This window comes from Microcaecilia unicolor, chromosome 2 (genome assembly GCF_901765095.1).
Source record: "Microcaecilia unicolor chromosome 2, aMicUni1.1, whole genome shotgun sequence".
Taxonomy (NCBI): Eukaryota; Metazoa; Chordata; class Amphibia; order Gymnophiona; family Siphonopidae; genus Microcaecilia; species Microcaecilia unicolor.
In genome coordinates this window covers 490,517,430-490,535,399 of record NC_044032.1, presented here as the reverse complement: position 1 = coordinate 490,535,399, position 17,970 = coordinate 490,517,430, and the positions used below count along the sequence as shown (strand labels likewise).

Sequence of the window (17,970 nt, the reverse complement as noted above, 5' to 3'; positions counted from 1 at the left end):
TGCAGTAGGTGGTGAAGATGAAAACAGTAACAGAATTCAAAAATGCGTGGGATAAACAAAGGAACCCTGTTCAGAAGGAATGGATCCTCAGAAGCTTAGCGGAGATTGGGTGGCAGCACCAGTGGTGGGAGGCAGGGCTAGTGGTTGGGAGGCGGGGCTAGTGTTGGGCAGACTTCTACGGTCTGTGCCCTGAAAATGGCAGATACAAATCAAGTACAATAAAAGAACCAGGGTCTCAATCAGGGGAGGAATCAATGAGAGAACAGATATAACTACATAAATAGTAGTGAATCCATAAATTATTAATGTGTGTGTGGAGTAGTCTCAGAGTAATAACTCACCCAAGCGAGGAAACGCCAAAGCGATTTTATACCTCTGAGGGTGGACAAGCTTCTCAATCATTGATCTACTCCATAATTTTCAAAACAAATTTTGTTAGCAAAAACCCAGTGCTCTAAAATAACTTCACTCAAAAATACCTAATCTTTCATGGTACCCCACCAAAAACACTCACACTAGCACTCAATAATAGTACTGCGGAAGTGCTTTCTCTTAAATCTTCAAACTCCAAACCCCATAAAAGTCCATACATAAGGATTAATATTTTTCACTAGGGGGGGGAGGAGAAAACTTTCTAAAAGCACTGGGTTTTTGCTAACAAAATTTTTTTTGAAAATTATGGAGTAGATCAATGATTGAGATGCTTGTCCACCCTCAGAGGTATAAAATCACTTTGGCGTTTCCTCGCTTGGGTGAGTTATTACTCTGAGACTACTCCACACACATATTAATCATTTATAGATTCACTACTATTTATGTAGTTACTAGTAAAAAAGCCCCGTTTCTGATGCAAATGAAACGGAGGCTAGCAAGGTTTTCTTCTGTGTGCATGTGGGAGTGTGTGTGTCCCTGCCCTCTACTACTACTTCTCTCCCTTCCCCTGTGCTGTCTGTTCCCCTCTCCCCTCGGAGTCGAGTCCTTCAGTGTTAAGTTTCTTGCTGTGCTGTGCTGTGTTTGTGTTACAGAGATAGTGAGGGCTTCTGCCCTCTCTTCCCTCCCCCCTCTGCGTCCTTCACTGTTACAGAGAGAGCGATTTGATTTCATGCTTTGCTGTGTTTTCCTTCACTATTTGTGTTACAGAGAGAGCGAGGGCGGGGCAGACACTCATGGGGTAACCGGATATCTCTCCCCCTTCACACTTCCAGCTGGAAGCTTCATTTAGAACGTTGGTGGTGCCTTTTATATATAGAGATATCTGTTCTCTCATTGGTTCCTGCCCTGATTGAGACCCTGGTTCTTTTATTGTATTAGATTTTATATTACCAGTGGTTAATTCTGGGATTTTGTTAGTATTGTTGATTTACTACAGATACAAATCAAGGTCAGGTATACACATAAAGTAGCATATATGAGTTTATCTTTGTTGGGCAGACTGTATGGACAGTACAGGTCTTTCTCTGTCGTCATCTACTATGTTACTATAGTGTATTATTGCTTCTTTTCCTGGTCTAGGAACTCTTAGCATTGCTTAGATGTAGAGACCAGTGATGTAATGACTGTTTATAGATAGGTATTGTTTCTTTTTAGTTATATAGCTAATCATTGCGTGTATATATCTTAATCATTGTAGATTTTAGCACCTCTAATAAAGGTCTCATTTACCTAATACGAATCCAAAAGAATCCACAGTACTTACTGAGTAGTCTGTGTTAGTGAAACAGGGGCTCAGATCACCATCAGTCCGCCCCTGCTCCAGGCCCTAAGGAAATGTTATGAATAGATGCTAGTTGCAGAGCTTTTATTTGTGTAGCCTCATAACTATGGAATCATTTAGCTCTGTGCTATTCTCACAAGACTATGGGGCCCTTTTACTAAGTCACATAAGCATCTATGCGTGCCCAACGTGCGCCAAAATGGAGTTACCGCCCGACTACCGCATGGCTCTTGTGGTAATTTCATTGTTGGCGCGCGTCAGATCCACGCATCTGAAACATATTTTTTATTTTTGGGCGCACGTAATGGACGTGCGCCAAGTGGCATTTGGCACACGTAGGTCATTACTGCCCGGTTACCGTGTAAGTCTTTACCACTAGGTCAATGGCTCGTGGTAAGGTCTCAGACCCAAAATGGACGCGCGGCAATTTTCATTTTGCTGCACGTCCATTTTCGGCAAAATTTTTTTTTAAAAGGCCCTTTTTACAGGTGAGCTAAAAAATGGATTGGTGCGCGCCCAAAACCCGCGCCTACACTACCGCAAGCCATTTTTCAGCGTGCCTTTGTAAAGGACCCCTGTGTGAATAGTGAAGAGTTCAGATGCCATACAGCCCAAATCACCAAGAGCTGCACAGTGCCAGAAGAAAACAGAACAGCAATTTCAGAGATGGGGCTGACAAGAGCTTCTGGAGAAGGTAGGGGAGGATTAACAAACTTGAAAGAAACCCAATTAAGCCTGGATGCTGAAGACTGACTAGTAGGAGCAGTTCGTCTTAGCAATCTTAGTGCACCAGAGTAGTTGGACTTGGCTGCATCATTGGAGGGGGACCCCTCCTCCTACCAGGCCCCGGTTACTTTGTTCAGAGATTGTCTATGCTTTCATGGTGAACATTTTTGCCAAAGTGGATCTCAATTGGAAAAAAAATGTAGATCACTGAAACAAGATATTGCTCACCTTCTGCTTCTACTGAATTGTGAGTGTATTTGATATCAACAGGGCGTTCCACTGAACCATAAAAACTGTCAGCATCAGATTCTGAATCACTACATTAAAGAAAACAAATAAAATTATATTAAATAAGGTTTACCCCCGCAACTCCTTTTTTGGTCTCATACATATAGAAACAAAGAAAACATAGCAGACTCCAACCCTGTTGAGTAGACTGGATCCTGACCCTTAGGTCAAAGGTTAAGCAATTTTAGGCAAAGTGCTTTTGCTTAGTAAGTGCAGGGAAGGAGGTAGACTTGATGGCTTTGAGTCTGGCCTTAAGCAAATGATGGAAATTTGACAGACAGTTTCACAGATAGATTGGTATCAGAGTGCTTCATGGACAATGTTCAAGAACCCTTACAGATCACCATGTACTAAGAGGGAAGGAGGGAGCGTTGTACATGTATTTATCTATTTGGATTTAGCTCATGTGTTTAAGGTGAGTTACAATCAGGGGAAGTAGGTACTCCCCTGTGATATACAGATCCAAGTTTGCACCTGAGGCAATGAAGGGTTAAGTAACTTGCCTAAGATCACAAGCAGCAGCAGTGGAATTTGAACCGGGCTTCCCTGATTGTCAACCCTGTGCTCTACTTTTGCCAGCCTCTACTTTTGCTTGATTGTACTGTCTACGTGGAGGTTTTCCTGTTTGCTGTATCTAACCCTGTGCTCTAACCATTAGGCTACTCCTCCACTCCTACTCCTTTTTTTGTAAATGCCTGCTAGCCACACATGGCTGGCAAGTCCTAAGCAAAGGTCTCCGAGAGCTGCCTCTGGCTTTCTAGTTTATATAACAGGGATCACCAGAGCACTTAGCCCAGGCAATACTCAGAGTTCTCATTGTGTAACTCAGTGATTACAGTACCAGTCTTCTGGCTTAGCTAAATGAACCATGACTCTCTCAAGAACCCAGTACAAGTGTACTTTTGAATGAACCAGTGGAAGTTGCTTTTGTGCAATGACTTGGGCATCTTCCTGGCTGCTGTAAATGCTAAACAACAGTACCCTCAGCCCCTGACACTCCAAAGAACATAAACTGGTTCTGAGAATAGATTCTGGGTCTCCCCGCAAGAGTGTCACTAGGCCACTGGGTTGGCTACATACCACAAAATTATTAGATGTTCTTACTGCAACTTTACCTTTTATTGTTGACTTGTTATTATATATATTTAATACCTGTTTATATATGTTTTTAAAATAAATCTCAATAAAATTTCATGGAAAAAAAAAACACCTCATAGTAGATAACAGCAGATAAAGACCTTTATGGTCCATCCAGTCTGCCCAACAACAAAAACTCAGTATAAGCTATGATGTGATACTACATATGTATACTTGTTCTTGATTTGTCTTTGCCATTTTCAGGGCACAGACCATAGAATCTGCCCGGCACTGGTCTTATTAATTTATTTAGATTTTCCTCACACCTTTTTTAGTACTAGCTCAAGGGGAGTTACATTCAGGTACACTGGGTGTTTCTCTGTCCCTGGAGGGCTCACAATCTAAGTTTGTACCTGAGGCAATGGATGGTTAAGTGATTTGCCCAAGGTCACAAGGAACAGCAGTGGGATTTTAACCGGCCACCTCTGGATGTCAACACTGGCACTCTAACCACTAGGCCGCTCCTCCACTCCATGCACAGAAGGTGTGGAACCAAACAAGCTTAGCGGTAATTAGATGGCAACACCAGTAATTGGGAAGCAAAGCCAGACTTCTATGGTCTGTGCCCTGATCGTGGCTGGACAGATTCAGCTTCATTAACTGGAGAACAAGACCAGTGCCGGGAAGACTTTTAAAGTCTGTGCCCTGAAAATGGCAAGGACAAATTGAGATCAAGTATATGTTTGTAGTATCACATCATACCTTATACTAAGTTTACCTTGTTGGGCAGACTGGATGGACTGAACAGGTTTTTATCTGCCATCATCTACTATGTTACCCTGCGATCCCTTGCCTAGGCCCCCTCTCAGACACTATACTTTAAATAAGGCAAAAGTGATGCCTCATTAAAAGTACAGGGTCTGGGAGTGGGGTCCCACTAGACACTATGGAATTTTTGGAGGGGGAGGGAGGCCACTAGATATCCAAGACAATTTTTGTTTTTTTTAATATAGGGGGAAGGGGTGTCTGGGTTGGGTTGAGTCAGGGGCACTAAACTAACAGGGCAAGTTTAAAAAAAAAAACATTTTTAGTAGAGGAAGAGAGAATCTGAGTCAGGCTGGGTTGGAGGGAGAGGCCACAAGATTACCAGGGCAAGTTTTTTTTTGTTGTTTTTTTTTAATACTGGGGGAAGGGAGCCATTGAAGAAAGCATCTGGGGTAGGATGGTTGGGTTGGATGTAGAGAAGGGGTGCTGCTAGACACCTACTCCTCTCAACCAGGAACTGGTAAAAACTTTCCTGCGTACAATGTCCGTCAAAAACTTGAAAAAAAAAAAACTTCAAAGTAGTGCAATTGTTAATAACTGCATTACCATGAATTTTAATGCAGTGTGCAGTAATGGTTTCTTCGCAAGTTAACGCTCATGATGAAATCCTTTCTGCATTGCTCGGCCAGTAAAACTCACAGTAATGCTTTCTGTATCAGCCCCTGAAAGAGGTACACTACACTGCTGAGTGAGCCATGTTCTTCAAATGGGTTTGTGTAGCGCAGCTGACATGTTTACATATGGTACTAATGGCACTATTGAGGGTGTATCAAAGAAAAGGAGATGAGCCACCTATGTGAAGACTAACAAAACAAGCAAACACAGAGAAGGGATGGCCCATGGTTTTCCAACAGAGGAGAAAAGATTGTGAGCCCTCCAGGGACAGGGAAATACCCAGAGTACCTGAAAATAACTCACCTTGAGCTACTACTAAAAAAGGTGTGAGCAAACTCCAAATAAATAAATAAATAAGAGAGGCACTAGAGATCAAGTGCCAATAAAAATATTTTTTAATCCTCAACAAATGCAATAGTAAAAACAGTATTTCTCTCATTGCCCTGTAAGGGATGCAACAAAGCTCCAGGACCCTGTTGAAGGTGTTACATTAGCACCTTCTTCACAAGAATTTTAACTCCTTAAGTGTGACTAAGATTCTGCCAATTGCCTGTAATTAATACATATCCAGTTTCCTCTGGAAACTTTCTTATGATCCCTGTTGAGTGAATTTCCCTTCCACAACATTCTCTAGACATGAAAGCTTCCTTCTCTTGTTCTACTGTCACATATGAGGAACAGGGATGTCTGGTCTCGAAAGCTTACATGATTTAAGAGATATCACAATCTGAAAATAATTCACTTTTCTTCAAGAATGATAAACCCTGCTAGAATGCCACATGTTGGACATCACATGTCATATAGAGAAAAACATTTTAAAATATGATATGAAAATAGCAAAAACTTTGCAACGTGGCTAGTGAAGACTGGGCTCATTTAAAAGTTTCTTATTAGTGGCAGATGCCAAGTATGCCTGATGTGGACTAGATCAGTGCTTCTCAACCCTCCCCTTGACAAATTTTTAGGATCACCACAAATGAATTTGCATGAGATACATTCGCATATAATGTATCTCTGGAATTATGCAAATTTGTCTGATGCATAATTATTGTGGTGATCCTGAAAACCCAACTGGCTAAGGGCCTCTTTTACAAAGCCGCGGCAAATGAGAGGAAGCCCATTCAATTCCTGTGGGTTTCCTCTAATTTTCTGCGCGAGAATCGCTAGCGTGGCTTTGTTAAAGAAGGCTTAAGTGTGCCTTCAGGATATAGGATGGGAAAGGGTAAACTAGAGGCCAGCTGCTGGAACTGGGCATACAATCACTCCCTGGCCACTCCACAGATAAATCACTGTTTATAGATGCAGAATTATCAGCAGAGTATTATGAATTTAAATTAACATTTAACTGCAAACAAAACCTATATTTAGTTTTAGGTTCCGTAGCATTTGTATAAGTTGTTAAAAGCCTGTGGCCTCTAATATCCCTAGTTTATTAACATCTGGATAAACCCAAACTCCTGGCTTCAGTCTAAGGTTTAATTTCTTTCAAAAAAAACCAAGTAAAATAAATATAATAAAACAAGCTACTGTATGATTAAACATCATCAAACAATAGATTATTTTCCCTCCAAAGCACTGCAGCTTTATAGCAGTCCTTTAATATTGAGTTTCTGTGTGCGGGGACAGAAAAGAAATGAGCTAAAGTTAAAAAGAGAGCAGCTACTTACCTTAAATCAGTCACTGTTTCCTTCTTTTCATGGTAGTAATCTATTTCTTTCCTTAGTGATAACATCCATTTCTAGGAACAATAATGTCATCAAAGGATTAAATGGTTGATACTAATGTTTTAATTATAAGACTGCTATCTGTAAACAATCTGAATTTCCTGCATGACCTACTCAACACTGTTCGCTCAATTTCATGTCCTTTACGATAGCCCTCAAAGCAGAACTAAAAAGAGCAGTTTTAATTTCAAGTGAAATTAAACTGGTGAGATATGTATCATCATCATTAGTATACCAAATCTAATAAACCATAATCCATAAGTGTCAGAGTGACAGGACTGGAACCTGACCTGCTTTTACCCGCAGTTTACTTCATCCTCACTTGGAAAGTGTCAACTCTGAGGGTAGCCCAATGCCGGAGCAATCTTTGACAAAACATAATAAATAATGACGGGTGTTGGTAATGTGGATACTGGCCACTAGGCATAGGCGGTCGGTGGCCCAACTGTTTGGGGAGGCTAAAGGGGGGGGGGTTAGGGGTGGGGCCAGGGGTGGAGCTTAAATCCATAATTGTCTGATCACACACAGAAAAAATAAATAAATAAATGTCACAATTAATACCTTTTATTAAATTTAGATATTAGTTATGTATCATATGTCAAAGAATAAAGTGGTTGCTCAAAGCATATACTAACCACAATCGCTCAACTGCAAAACACTATGCACAACTTTGTGCAAAAACACACTCTGAACCTTACTGTACCATAAATATTACACTGGGCAGAACCTAATACACCAATATACCACCCACACGGAAAATGCAGACCGTCAACAATATTGAAACAAGGGATCATAATATCACAATTCTCATGTAGAGCCACAAAACATCCTAATTCATGTTTAATGTGGGATAAAATGTCATAAATAAGTAAATAAACTTTTAATGTAGAACACCTAATTCTCAAAGTGGACATATTCCAAACACTAAAATGAAAATAAAATGATTTTTTTCTACCTTTGTTGTCTGGTGACTTTCTTTTTCTGATCATGCTGGGTCAGTATCTGATTCTGCTGCTATCTGTCCTCTTAACTCCGTTTCCAGGGCTTCCTTTCCGCCTTTCTTCTTCATTTCTTGTCCTACATCCATAAGTAAAAGCTGGGTCCTCCGCAAACTTGACTGTCCAGTGGATCCAGCTTTTGCCTATTTTCTTCATCCATGTGCAGTTTTTCTACTCTCTTCCTTTTCTGTTATCTCATCTCCTTCCTCACTCCTCCCTCCCCCTCCATGTCCCGCAACCCTCCTCTCCCCCCTACCCTCCCCTCCATCCACCCATGTCCAGCAACTCTCCTCTCCCCTTCTTCCACCATGTCCAGCAACCCTCCTCTCCCCTTCTTCCACCATATCCAGCAACCCTCCCCTCCCCTTCTTCCACCATGTCCAGCAACCCTCCTCTCCCCTTCCCTCCATCCAGCAACCCTCCTCTCCCCTTCTTCCACCATGTCCAGCAACCCTCCTCTCCCTTCCCTCCATCCAGCAACCCTCCTCTCCCCTTCTTCCACCATGTCCAGCAACCCTCCTCTCCCCTCCATCCAGCAACCCTCCTCTCCCCTTCTTCCACCATGTCCAGCAACCCTCCTCTCCCCTCCATCCAGCAACCCTCCTCTCCCCTTCTTCCACCATGTCCAGCAACCCTCCTCTCCCCTTCCCTCCATCCATCCAGCAACCCTCCTCTCCCCTGCCCTCTCCTCTCCCCTTCTTCCACCATGTCCAGCAACCCTCCTCTCCCCTTCCCACCATCCAGCAACCCTCCTCTCCCCTTCTTCCACCATGTGCAGCAACCCTCCTCTCCTCTCACGTCTGCCCTTTTTCCTTCCTGCCCCCCCCCCCGCCGTACCTTTAAATATTATAGTTTTGCTGGAGTTGCGGGCAGCCGGCATTGAAGACATCGGCAGGCTTACGCCGGTTCCAGCAGCCTTCCCTTCCCTTGTTGCAAGTCGGATGATGGCTCCGCCCTCGTAGAAACAGGAAATACGTCAGAAGAGGGCGGAGCCATCATCCGACTTGCAACGAGGGAAGGAAAGGCTGCTGGAACCGGCGTAAGCCTGCCAATGTCTTCAATGCCGGCTGCCCGCGACTCCAGCAAAACTATAATATTTAAAGGTGCGGCGGGGGCGGGGCAGTGACGGGCTGGGGAGGCTTAGCCTCCCCAAGCCTCTTATACGGGGCGCCTATGCCACTAGGGAAGCTGACTCATTTCGCAGCATGCCTAGTTCCAGCATCACTGGAACCAATTTCTTTAGAGAACAGTTCTCCACATGTTTATGTTTGCTAAAACTTTCTATACCACCCTACCTGACTGGCAGATCTGGGCGGTTTATAAATCTAAAATATAAACTTAAAAAGAGGAAAGAAACTACAATAACTTGATAGGAAAGAAACCAAGCAGTCAAACAAAGAGACAAAGGTCTAAGGGAACCAAACAAATTGGGTGTTATGACCCGGTAGTAGTGAGCCCCTGTGCCCCGACTGAGCACGGCTGAGATGGAGTGATGCTGCACTTGGTCAGGCAGCCAGACAACCCCTAGCTTCACCTGGGAAGCAACCACCGTTCACCGAGTTGAGGTTCCAGCTGCAGGTGGCCACCAGGACTTCTGGAACCGGCGGGGTTGCACAGCCGCTGACCAGGATGGCAGGGAACAGACGCAGTCCAGAACCAGTTCTCCGATAGGCAAGAATAGTCAAAATCAATCCAGGGTCAAGGCAGGCAGCAAACAAGCGTAATCCGAGAAACCTAGCCAAGGTCCGGTACACAGGAAAACAAGAACAGAAGATGGTCAGCGAACAGCACTCCGACAGCAACTCCTCAAAACAATTGAGGCTGAAGCAATGAAGGCCTGGAGGCAGTGCTTTAAATAGTGAAGGAATCAGGCTAAAACATGTGCAGCTGAAACAAGATGGCTGCCCCCATCAGCAGAGAAACCCAATGCCCAAATACGGGCCAACCCCAAGATGGCTGCCATAAGCTGAGATGCCCATCCCAAGATGGTCGACCTATCCTGGAGAACCGTTACCAAAATAGCCGGCTATCTCTGCCGGATTGCGCCTCGCCGGCGAATCGGCCACGCAGACCTGGAACCAGGTGAGGAACGTAACATTGGGGGAGGGGTGGAGGAGGGCTGGACAAAGTAGCAGTAAGGGGAAGGAACAGGTGACGAACCAACCATAAGCGTGTTTGATAACTAGGTATTTAAATGAAAAGCTTCATTGAATAAACTAGGTTTTTAAAACAACGTTAACATTCTTAAAAGAGGATTCAGAACGAATAAAGAGCAGGAGAGAATTCCAATAGTGAAGGGACATAAAGAAAAAAGCACAGTGATGTGTGAACTCGAGCTCTGCTACTTTGGGACTGGGAAGAACAAGGTAGTGATCATTCAAAGAGATCTAGCCAGAGAGTAGGTACTGTCAAAGATGCCAATAGTCAGGGGATCCACACCTAAAAGCAGAGAAAGTCTAAATCTGGAAAGTGTTTAGTATTACAAAGTAGCAGCTTTATCAGTAGCCTTTTAATACAGGTGGAATAGGCTGATGGAGGGGGGGGGGGGGGGGGAACATCCACCATAGCCAACCAATAACATGGTGTGGGGATATCAGCCCTTCCCGCCACTGTGGACTGCTGTGCATTGGGGGGGGGGGGGGTATTTAGAAGAATAGAGGGCGAGCTGTTAATGGGATGGGGAGGGGGAAGACCAATAGGGGTATTATTACGCGTTTAAGAGGTAAGGTAGGCAGCAGGGACTGGCAAACCTGCAGGGAGAGGGTGGGTGATGCAAGACATAGGGGGCAGGATCTGCAAAATCCTCTACCAGAGAACCTTGTTTCACTGGAGCGTCACTGCTTCAGGAAGAAATGCTTTCTATTAACTCCATTTCTTCCTGAAGTAGTGACGCTCCAGTGAAACAAGGCGTTCTTGTAGAAGATTTTGTTTGAATACATTGCTTTTGGCTCATGATTAAGCAGCAGAGAGTGGATGGTGATGCCGTGGCAAAGTCATTAGGGTAGCGGGGAATATAGACTTCTGTTTTCCGTCGTTGGATAAGTACTGATTGGTGCACCACTTTGGAGGGGGGGGGGGGGGAATTACAGTTTTTTTTTTAATATCTGCTGATTATTTTTGATGGTTAGTTTGTATGTGTTTATATGTCTGAGAATTTTCTCTCACAACACTCATCCAGATTAGTTTACAAAAGGTAAAAGTGGCGTACAGGTTAGCCAGGCTCTACTGGGGGCAGTTTAGTCCCAAATGCTAATTTGAAAAAATAGGCTTTAAGTAAAGACTTAAATCCCTATATCCAGTGTACCAGAATGCCCTATTAGTCGGACTCTACACTTGTCCTTGACTGGACACTTGTCTCTAGACTGTACACCTGTCTTTTAGATTGTAAGCTCCTTGAGCAGGGACTGTCCTTCTATGTTTGAATTGTACAGCGCTGCGTAACCCTGGTAGCGCTTTAGAAATGTTAAATAGTAGTAGTAGTAGTAATTACCTTTTAACTACTGAGAAAGATGTCAGCTAAATTCAAATCCCTATATCTAGTGTGTCTGCCTGTAACTTACCTTTTAGCTAATGAGAAAGATGTCAGCTAAATTCAAATCCCTATATTCAGTGTAACTTACCTTTTAACTACTGAGAAAGATATGAGCCTGATTCAAATCCCTATATCCAGTGTACTTGCATGTAACTTAACTACTGAGAAAGATGTCGCTACAATTTGCCTAATTTTTAACTTAGGGTCTCTTTTACAAAGCCGAGCTAGCGATTCCCATGCGGCAAATGAGGAAGCCCCTTCCTCTCATTTACCACTCAGAGGCCCATTGGTAATAAAGCACCTGCATATAATATACTAACTACTTTGATTGTACAACAGAAAGGTGATATATCAAGAATCAACTAAATAAAATGGTGTGTGTGTGTGGGGGGGGGGGGGGGGTACACTGGTATGAAAGGGAAGAGATTTTGGATTTAATTCATACCTTTTCCAGTTGTAGCTCAAGGCAAGCTACATCAGGTACAGCAGTATTTCCCTGGAGGGCTTACAATCTAACTTTGTACCTGAGGCAATGAAGGCTTAAGTGACTCGACCCAAGGTCAAAAGAAGTTACAGTAGGATTTTAATACTGGCTTCTCTGATTCTCTAATCATTAGGCTACACCTTCATAATAAATGAGTGAATAATAAAGCTACGCAGCAGCCTCCCAATAGCTCAACTGGAGGTGACAGGGTATCCAGTCACATGATATCCAGGAAAGAAACCCTCTAGCAAACTTCCAAACAGAAAGCAATGAGTCCTGCTGAAGGACTGAAGACCAGTATTTTAGTACTTTGAGCTGGACAGGCTGAAATGTCTATATAACACTGCTACCGATCAAACCAGTTCCTGCATATATTGTTTTGTATACAAGTAGGCACAGATATTTCACCTTTCTTTCATCTTCTGATGACGCAGAGAAGTACCACGTTCTATGCTTCTTGCTGATATGAACGATCTTGAAGGGAAAGACATTGTTTGATGTTGTTTCCTCTGCCGCTCTCATAACCCTATAAAATAGGAAGAGTTTGTCATGTGTACAATGCACAGTTTTGCCGAGTGGAATACAAATATCTTAAAATTATATACAATGCTATAATTAGCTACCAGTGAGGAACAGGACATTAATATTTCGGCAAAGCCTTTGACTCTAAGACTGAAGTGATTTTCTTTACAAATGGCACTGATTGTGCAGGAAGCTCTAAAGAAGCTTTTTAGCTAGAACATAATCAGCCTCATTCTCTAAGGACAAAGGAAACAGGACCAACTTCCCATTCCTCTCCACCATCACACAGACACCCACCAAACTCTTTCAAGGTCTGGTCATGGTCAACAGTCACACTGCAAATTTAGCACTTTACAAGCAGAGCAGACAGTCATTTCAGATCTCAGCAACAGCAACACAGGCTAGGGGAATGTTGAGTAGGTAAATCGTGACATAGGGTTTTCATTTACAATTCCATGTCACATTCAAACGTTTTTCAAATCACTAGGAGGAAAGGTCCAAATTATAACAGATTTTAACAAGGAAGAAAATCTTCATGCAGGAAAAACTTCTAAACTAATAACTTGTGGGTCAATATTCAGCTGGTCAATGCTTGTTTTAAGCGCTGACTGCTATTAGCTAAATTAGACCAGGATATCAGGCCATGTTTGGGCGCTGGCATCAAACATCCAGGTCTTCAGCGAAACCTGAAGTTATGCAGGTGCTGGACAGTATTATGTAGTCCTATCTGTCCAGTTAGCATATAGCTAACTGAATATTACCGGTGCCTGCATAACCTCCGGGTCTGCCCCGGACCACCCTGCTCAGATTGTACCAGGGTAGTCAGAACTGATATACAGTGGCATTGCTTAGTTAAGTGCCACTGAATTACCAGCTCCATTCTTCACAAATTCTTCAATGGGGGATCACCACAAATAGATCACTCACCGCTGAGGTTTTCAATTAACATTTAAGAGGGGGAGAGGAGAGTGACTGAATTATCACTGACAGACCAGCTTAAACTATGCCATCAATCAATCCCTTATATTTTTGTATCAGCTTTCATCCGATCACTGAGCTTTGCAAAAATGTGAGTATCTCCAGCTCTGGGACAGAGAATCTAGCTACCAGTTTTGGTACATAATCTGTACAACAGCTTCCAAAGAAGAGAGAGAGGCAAGGAAGAACACCGCTACAGGGCCAGGTCTGAGTGCAGTGGATGCTCAAGCACCTGTAACACTGAGCAAACGCCTTTACTTTGTCCAAATAATGTTTGTTACAATTAGACTCCCTAATCATTTTCTATAGTTTGGTTCCTTTGAATGCTGCCGCCATCATTTTACCTGGTGACAGTTGGCCAAACTGAGGTAAAGGACTCCTGAGTGCTAGGCATTTTTCTAATTTATAGTTCAATGCTTTAACCACTAAAGTGGACTTCATTCCTGCAGCTGACCAAGATGACAGAGAATGCTTTCGGCTTTTGCTGTCAACTACATTTAGAAGCGTGATACATCATCTGGGAAACCACATACATCTCTAAACCAGAATGGTTGCAGAAGCTTTAGAAACTGGTTAGAGGGTATGGGGTGTTGTTGTGCCCCAGATATTAACAGGAAGAAACTGTTCCCCTCTATTTTGTATCCTTTTGCTTTGTGATTTACAGGTTGAAAGGCACTCTTTATTAGAGCTGAAGCATAGCACACCAAACACTGTGGTAATAGATGCCATGGCACAGCAAAGTGATGAGGTGGGTGGAATCTGCATCTCTTATTGTTTTATGCAAAGATATTGAAGCACCAATATTATCCAAAGGCACTGCAATACTATGTGGCCTTGAAATTTCAGGCACCAACTCACCTTTTGATAATAATGCTGACCAGAATTAAATATGGATTTTCCACCGTGTGGGACCAGTACCACTACAAGAGCATAGCCATACTGGGTCAGACCAATGGTCCATCTAGCCCAGTACCCTGTTTCCAACAGTGGACAATCCAGGTCATAAGTACCCAGCAAAAACCCAAATAGTAGCAACATTCCATGATACCAAACCCGGGACAATCAGTGGCTTCCCCATGTCTGTCTCAATAGCAGTCTATAGATTTTCCTCCAGGAACTTGGCCAATCCTTTTTTTTTTTAACCCAGATATGCTGCACTTCTGAGAAAGATAGCAGCTTACAGGCAAGTCAACCAGATAGACTGCCTGGTGATGTGGAGGGCAAGTCTACAACAGTCCACCTACAGTACGTACAGGAGCCAAGAAGAAGGTGCCTATTTTGAGCCTATTCTATAAGCAAAGTAGGTGCCTACTTTCTTCAGCGAATGCTAGTGAAACAGGTGAAATATACATGTACAATTTAGGCACAACCAATAATACCAGCCATAGATCTGATGTAAATTGTCATGCCTAGACTGTTAAAATGCACATATAAATTATATGCCTAACTGTGCACCTTGCCCATGCTCCCCCCATGTGCATGCCCATCTTCAAACTATGCACCATCGCATATAAGTGCCTTTTTATAGAATAGCGTGTAGCCTGAAAACTGGCAGTATGCTGGTCATTAATGTTGGCTTAAATGTTGGCACTCGCTATACAGTATTATTCCCCTAATGCCGTTCAATTAAAGCCCTGTGAAATTAACATTTAATTAAAAAACCTTTATTTACTCGGACTGAATCCACAGTCAGAACAGCGATATGTGTGAAAGTGAAGAAACCTGAGGGTGCTCCAAACTGCAGTCTTTGAAGAAAGGGAGGTAGTGGGATGCTATTTAGTGCTCTTGAAAAAACATCAAAGAGTAAGTCGATTGTGGCAGCTGTAGGAAGTGTCACTGGGTCTGAGAAGTTGCTGCACATTTTAAACATCATTACATAGGATAAAATAATAAACTATATGAAAGGCACTACTGGGAGCCTCAACTGTGTTCCTGTAGAAAAGTGGAGCAACTTTGGCACTGGAGCAAACGTCACCTTCTATTTCTCTACGACTGGTGCAATGCATAAATACTCCCTATATAACGCGTTCTATGCCCTCAGACCCTCTCCACTGAAGCAGGCCTGCTGCCAGACAACAGAGGTGGATTTTCCTTTTAATACAAACTTAGCAGAACTGCTGCCAGACATGAGGGGTAGATTTTCCTTTTAATGTAAACTTAGCAGAACTGAGCATAAAAAGCAGCCACGTTTACTGGCTCTTTAATAGCACTGCTTCTCATCTTCCACTCACCCCTCTATAATCAGCAGCTCTCTAGCAGTGCTGAACCACTCATTCTTTAAGTTAATTTGGTTCGGCCATTCTCAGAATCATTCACCACAGAGAAAACTAGCAATAAAGATGAACTGTAAGGCAGCCAGAATAGATGAAGCATAGCTGGAAAAAAAAAATCACATGCAGCAGAAAATAAAATTTCATTTTAAATGATGTCCTCATAAACAAACTGTGTACCATGACATCTGCGCTCCTCTAGGAACGACACTTTCTTTTAGAATTCTCTTTCCTGGATTTCACTCTGTCTTCCTACCCATTCCAACATCTATTGAGGCTCTGGCTAATCATTCTCTTTCGGCTCTTTACCCGAGCCAATATGTTCTATTGCATTAATTATGTGTTATTTACCAAGCTTACAAAATAACTCTTTGGTATTGGTTTAAAAAGCAGTATAGCAAATATTAATTACTTCAGCCAAACCATGGAAGTTCAGTCCACTAATGCAGTGATTCCCAAACCTAGTCCTCGAGGCACGCCAGCTAGTCAGGTTTTTAAGATATTCACAAAACATATCCACGAGAAATACTTGCATGCACTGCCTCCACTGCATGCAAATCCATCTCATGGGACCACTGCTTTTCAACATATTTATAAATGATCTAGAGATGGAATAACTAGAGATGTAATTAAATTTGCTAATGACACAAAGTTGTTAAATCACAAGATTGTGAAAAATTGCAAGAAGACCTTATGAGACTGGGCATCCCAATGGCAGATGATGTTTAATGTGAGCAAGTGTTAAGTGATGCATGTGGGAAAGAGGAACCCAAACTATAGCTGCATGATGCAAGGTTCCACAATAGGAGTCACCACTCAGGAAAAAGATCTAGGTGATGTTAGTGTGCTGTGGTGGCTAAGAAAGTAAATAGAATGTTAGAAATCATTAGGAAAGGAATGGAAAACAAAAATGAGAATGATATAATGCCTTTGTATTGATCCATGGTGCACCTACACCTCAAATACTGTGGCAATTCTGGTCTCTGCATCTCAAAAAGTTATAGTGGAATTAGAAAAGGTATAGAGAAGAGCAATGACATGATAAAGCAGATGGGACGACTTCCCTATGAGGAAAGGCTAAAGAGGCTAGGGTTTCTCAACTTGGAGAAGAGATGGCTGAGGGGAGATATGATACAGGTCTATAAAACACTGAAGTGGAACAGGTAGATGTGAATCACTTTTGTACTCTTTCCAAAAATACAAGGACTAGGGGACATTCAATGAAGTTACTAAATAGTAAATTTCAAATAATCAGAGAAAATATTTCTTCACTCAACAAGTAATTAAACTCTGGAATTCATTGTCACAAAATGTGGTTAAAGCAGTTAGCTTAGCAGGGTTTACAAAGGCTTGGATAATTTCCTAAAAATAAAGTCCATAAGCCATTATTAAGATGGACTTGGCAAAAACCACTGCTTATTATTAGGATAAGCAGCATAAAATTTATTTTACTGATCTGGGATCTTGCCAGGTACTTGTGACCTGGATTGGCCACTATTATACTGAGCTTGATGGACCTTCAGCCTATCCTAGTATGGCAACACTTATGTTCTTATGTTAGTTACATGTATAAGTACTTGGCACTATTCTATAATAGTGCACCTAAATCACTCAGCATGCAACTGTCAGGGGGGTATACATGTGGGAGGCACATAGGCATGTCAGGGGCATGTTGCTAAGTGACAGGCACAACTTATAGAATGCTATCAGTTGTGCACGTTGCATGGTTCACTTAGGCATGTCCACTTATGCCGCACCAATGTGGCTTTGCACTAGTATTCTCTAATGCCTTATGTGCCCCTGTCATGAAACACCTAGCCACTCGCCTGGGCATACCCCGCAGCCACTTAAGAGGGTCTATCCCCAGCATCTGCTGCTTGTGCTCTACACTAGCACCCTATTCCTACTGACTGGGTGCCAACTGCCTCTGGGCGAGTCTCCAGCTCTCAAATTATTCCCAGTGATTTCTAGGTTACTGGGGCCACACTTCCAGTGGTCCCACAGTTCCCAGAAAGCACTCACAGACCCAACACACAAACCACCAGGATTCTTTATCAGTCCAGACAGCAAAGGCAATAAACTGAATAGTGTTTATTGTCTTAAAATACTAAACAATGAACATAAAATCTGCAGTCAGAAAACAATAACAGGTAACTGAAATATAGATCAATTATCACACTAACTAAACATTTGTTTACTTTCTAAAAAGTACCTAGG

At 42.6% G+C, this 17,970-nt stretch overlaps 1 protein-coding gene across 1 annotated transcript in view; it reads right to left on the bottom strand.

Moving 5' to 3' along the window:
* SH3BP2 (SH3 domain binding protein 2) overlaps positions 1–17,970 on the bottom strand; it is a 65,919-nt gene that overhangs the window by 36,605 nt on the left and 11,344 nt on the right. The window contains exons 3-5 of the mRNA XM_030191127.1: positions 12,392–12,509; positions 6,913–6,983; positions 2,669–2,757 (exon numbers count right to left, since the gene is read on the bottom strand). Coding sequence (XP_030046987.1) covers positions 2,669–2,757; positions 6,913–6,983; positions 12,392–12,509 — 278 coding nt within the window. The remainder of the gene's footprint in view (positions 1–2,668; positions 2,758–6,912; positions 6,984–12,391; positions 12,510–17,970) is intronic.